Source organism: Oryza brachyantha, chromosome 2, assembly GCF_000231095.2.
Source record: "Oryza brachyantha chromosome 2, ObraRS2, whole genome shotgun sequence".
NCBI lineage: Eukaryota > Viridiplantae > Streptophyta > Magnoliopsida > Poales > Poaceae > Oryza > Oryza brachyantha.
Window position 1 is genome coordinate 22,518,726 of NC_023164.2, and position 3,549 is coordinate 22,522,274.

The 3,549-nt window shown below is 44.0% G+C and overlaps 1 protein-coding gene across 1 annotated transcript; it reads left to right on the top strand.

Annotated features, from left to right (window-relative positions):
- Positions 1-1,056: 1,056 nt before the first annotated feature.
- LOC102712508 (anthranilate O-methyltransferase 1-like) lies at positions 1,057-2,773 on the top strand. Its single transcript, XM_040520643.1, has 4 exons — positions 1,057-1,262; positions 1,377-1,805; positions 1,999-2,265; positions 2,408-2,773. The coding sequence occupies exons 1-4, from the start codon at positions 1,188-1,190 to the stop codon at positions 2,771-2,773; spliced, it is 1,137 nt and encodes a 378-aa protein (XP_040376577.1). The 5' UTR covers positions 1,057-1,187.
- Positions 2,774-3,549: the final 776 nt, after the last annotated feature.

Genomic DNA, 3,549 nt, shown 5'->3' on the forward strand with positions numbered 1-3,549 from the left:
CACAAGCACATTTTCTAAACTCCTAAACAGTATATTTTTTATAAAAATTTCTATATAAAATTGTTTTAAAAAATCATATTAATCTATTTTATATTTTTAACAATTAATAATTAATTAATTACGTATTAATCTATTACTATGTTTTCTTCATCGGATAAGTTAACTTTATCACCCCTCTAACCGAATGCGACCTAATATACATCCGGCTTTCCGAGGTTGGTGAGAGCCAAGAAGCTACATACAGGCGCCGTGCTCACATTTTTTCCACGGGGAGAATAGTACAGTGTGTCCACCAACGGAAGCAAATGCTGGAACAGGAGACCAAAAGACCCAGACGAACAATCTGTTAGGCACCGTTCTTTTGAGCTAATGGTTAACAGATTATCACGGACATGCTTTTCAAACATATATAGGAGTATTATTTTTCATGTTTTCATGGTTAACACTTAATTAATTAAACACTAATAAGAAAGCTTGTCTAACAAGATGATATACAAATATTTGACTGGTGAGCTCTTTTGAGCAGAGTCTTAGTCGATCGCACGGTGTATGAATATATTATAATATCTCAAGCAGGCCCCACTATTATTCTTATGAGTAGTTTATTTTATCTCGAATCTAATCATATGGTAATTTGGTCTATTGAGAAAGCTCTCAATTAGTTATAGGCTGGTCATGGTCTCCTTCGATCTAAGTTGGAGAAGACTACCAGAGGTGGTGAAAGCCATCGAAGATGATGAAGATTTTAAAAGAAGACATGAGCAACAAATGTTGAGGCGGCTCAAGACATTAAGAACGGACCCCTATCGTTAATGGTCTAGTAGGGTAAAGGACAAAAACGTTATGAAGCTGAGGCATCAGTGACTACCAATGAAGCACATGGCATGCATGCATGACATGATCAAAAAAGACGACGCGTCGACGACCACCCGGCCGGCCCCGATCAAACAGCCGAAACTGTACGTGATAGCAGTGGTTGTTGCTAACCCCAACACAGCCTGCTGGCCCTATAAATTGAGAAGCACTCGTGATCCGAGCTGCAAAGTGCAACAGCCAGCAAGAACCATAGTTGCGGATTACTCTCTAGCTAGCTAGTTAACCGGGTCCCGATCTCAATCTCCAGAACAAAGCTAACCTCTACCAGTTAATCTTCAGCTAGTAGTAGTAGTAGTAGTAGCTAGCTAGCCATGAAGGTAGAGCAGGACCTCCACATGAGCCGGGGCGACGGCGAAACCAGCTACGCCGCCAACTCTAGGCTTCAGGTATGAATCTTACTTTTGAAAAAAAAAATGAAATCCGTGTGATGCTGTATATATACGTAGAACGAATGTGTGTATGCTGATCGATGCATGCTTTTGCTTGCCATGTTTCCTCAGGAGAAGGCCATCCTGAAGACGAGGCCGCTGCTTCACAAGGCCGTGGAGGAAGCGCACGCGTCGCTCTCCCTCTCCCGCCCCGCAGGCAAGATGGTCGTGGCCGACCTTGGCTGCTCGTCGGGGCCCAACACCCTCCTCGTCGTCTCTGAGGTGCTCGACGCGGTGGCGAACCGGTACCACCGCCAGCCGCCGCCGTCGTCGACGACGGGCGTCGTCGTCCAGTTCTTCCTCAACGACCTCCCCGGCAACGATTTCAACCTCGTGTTCCAGTCCCTCGAGCCGTTCAAGAGGCTCGCCGTGAAGGAGTTCGGCGAGGCCCTGCCTCGCTACTACGTCGCCGGGATGCCGGGCTCGTTCTACACCAGCCTCTTCCCTGACCGCTCCGTCCACCTTTTCCACTCCTCTTACTGCCTCATGTGGCGCTCCAAGGTAAGCACAATATAAAAAAGCAGGGAAGATTGTTACCTTCCTTTTTTCACATTATAGTTAAGATTTTGTTGTTCTTACTAAATTCATATTTATATTAAAATTTGATTGATGAAATTAAAATTTTCAAACATTTGATCCTATTAATAAATCAGAACACATATGTAATGTAATGACATGTGTGCACAACCTGCAGGTGCCTGACGAGATAGCGAGCGGCGCGGTGCTGAACGAAGGCAACATGTACATCTGGGAGAGCACGCCGGCGCCGGTGGTCAAGCTGTACCAGAAGCAGTTTGAGGAGGACTTCTCGCTGTTCCTGGCGCTGCGCCACGCCGAGCTCGTCTCCGGCGGGCAGATGGTGCTGACGTTCCTGGGCAGGAAGAATCGGGACGTCCTCCGCGGCGAAGTCAGCTACATGTGGGGGCTCCTTGCCCAAGCTCTCCAGTCCCTAGTCCAAGAGGTATATATATATATATATATATATATATATATATATATGCAAGTATACACTTTGCACCTAGTCACTGTACGTGTGTTCGTGCTGAGATGAGCATATTTGATTGATAAATCTGGACCATCTGGTTGCTCGATGATGCATGCAGGGACGTGTGGAGAAGGAGAAGCTGGACGCCTTCAACCTGCCGTTCTACTCGCCATCGGTGGACGAGGTGAAGGCGGTGGTAAGGCAGAGCGAGCTGTTCGACACCGACCACATCGAGCTCTTCGAGTCCAACTGGGACCCACAGGATGACACCGACGACGACGACGTGACGCTACACAGCGTTCGGAGCGGCATCAACGTCGCCAGGTCCATCAGGGCCGTGCTGGAGCCCCTCATCGCTCGCCATTTCGGCGAGCGCATCGTCGACGATCTCTTCGACATGTACGCCCAGAACGTGGCAAGGCACCTCGAGCAAGTGAAGACCAAGTACCCTGTCATTGTGCTTTCCTTGAAAGCGAGAGGCTGAACGGCTGAACCAGTTATACCGTCTCTCCGTTCCTAAATATTTAACAACGTTGTTAATTTTTTATACATGTTTAACTATTTATCTTATTTAAAAAAATTTATATAATTATTAATTATTTTTATAGCATTTCATTTATGGTTAAATATATTTTTATTATGTATATATATATATAATTATTTTATAAAAAATTAAATAAAACGAATGATCAAACAGTCAAAAAAGTCAACTGTATCAAATATTTAAATATTTAAAGAAGGAAGAGTATACGTGGCAGAAGAACTCAAAAATTGCACTGTGTTGGGGTCTAATGATATCACCGATTGTACTGCATTTTACTCGGTCTGCAATATCTTATTTTTCGAACACACAAAAGGCTTGCGCTTCAATTTATCTAAGTCATTGGTCGTCGTAATTTATCGCTCGGATTTAACGTGAGTTTAGTGTTCGCGAGCGAGTTAATAAAAGTAATGAACTAAACTAGCAAGTGAAATTAGGGGTTTGTCGGATCGATGGAAGCCTGGAGCCATATAGGCTTGAATGTTGATGGTGTATTGTTCCCAAAGTTTAATGATTTTAATATACATGTGATCTTATTTATATAAGAGTATCTATTATGTACCACTGACTTGGGTCTGGTCACACGTTCACCACTTGCTTCATCTAGTTTTTATGGCACTGCATCAACTTTTTCTTTAACTGCTACAAGATTTACTGTCACTATCATGTCTCTTAACTTGATTCAGTGAACAGCTGCGTTAGTGATGTACAATTTTGTT

Coding starts and splice junctions, on each gene's coding strand:
- LOC102712508 (XM_040520643.1), top strand. CDS start 1,188: ATGAAGGTAGAGCAGGACCTCCACATGAGCCGGGGCGACGGCGAAACC. Junction 1,806..1,998: donor GCCTCATGTGGCGCTCCAAG/GTAAGCACAATA, acceptor CACAACCTGCAG/GTGCCTGACGAGATAGCGAG. Junction 2,266..2,407: donor TCCAGTCCCTAGTCCAAGAG/GTATATATATAT, acceptor TGATGCATGCAG/GGACGTGTGGAGAAGGAGAA.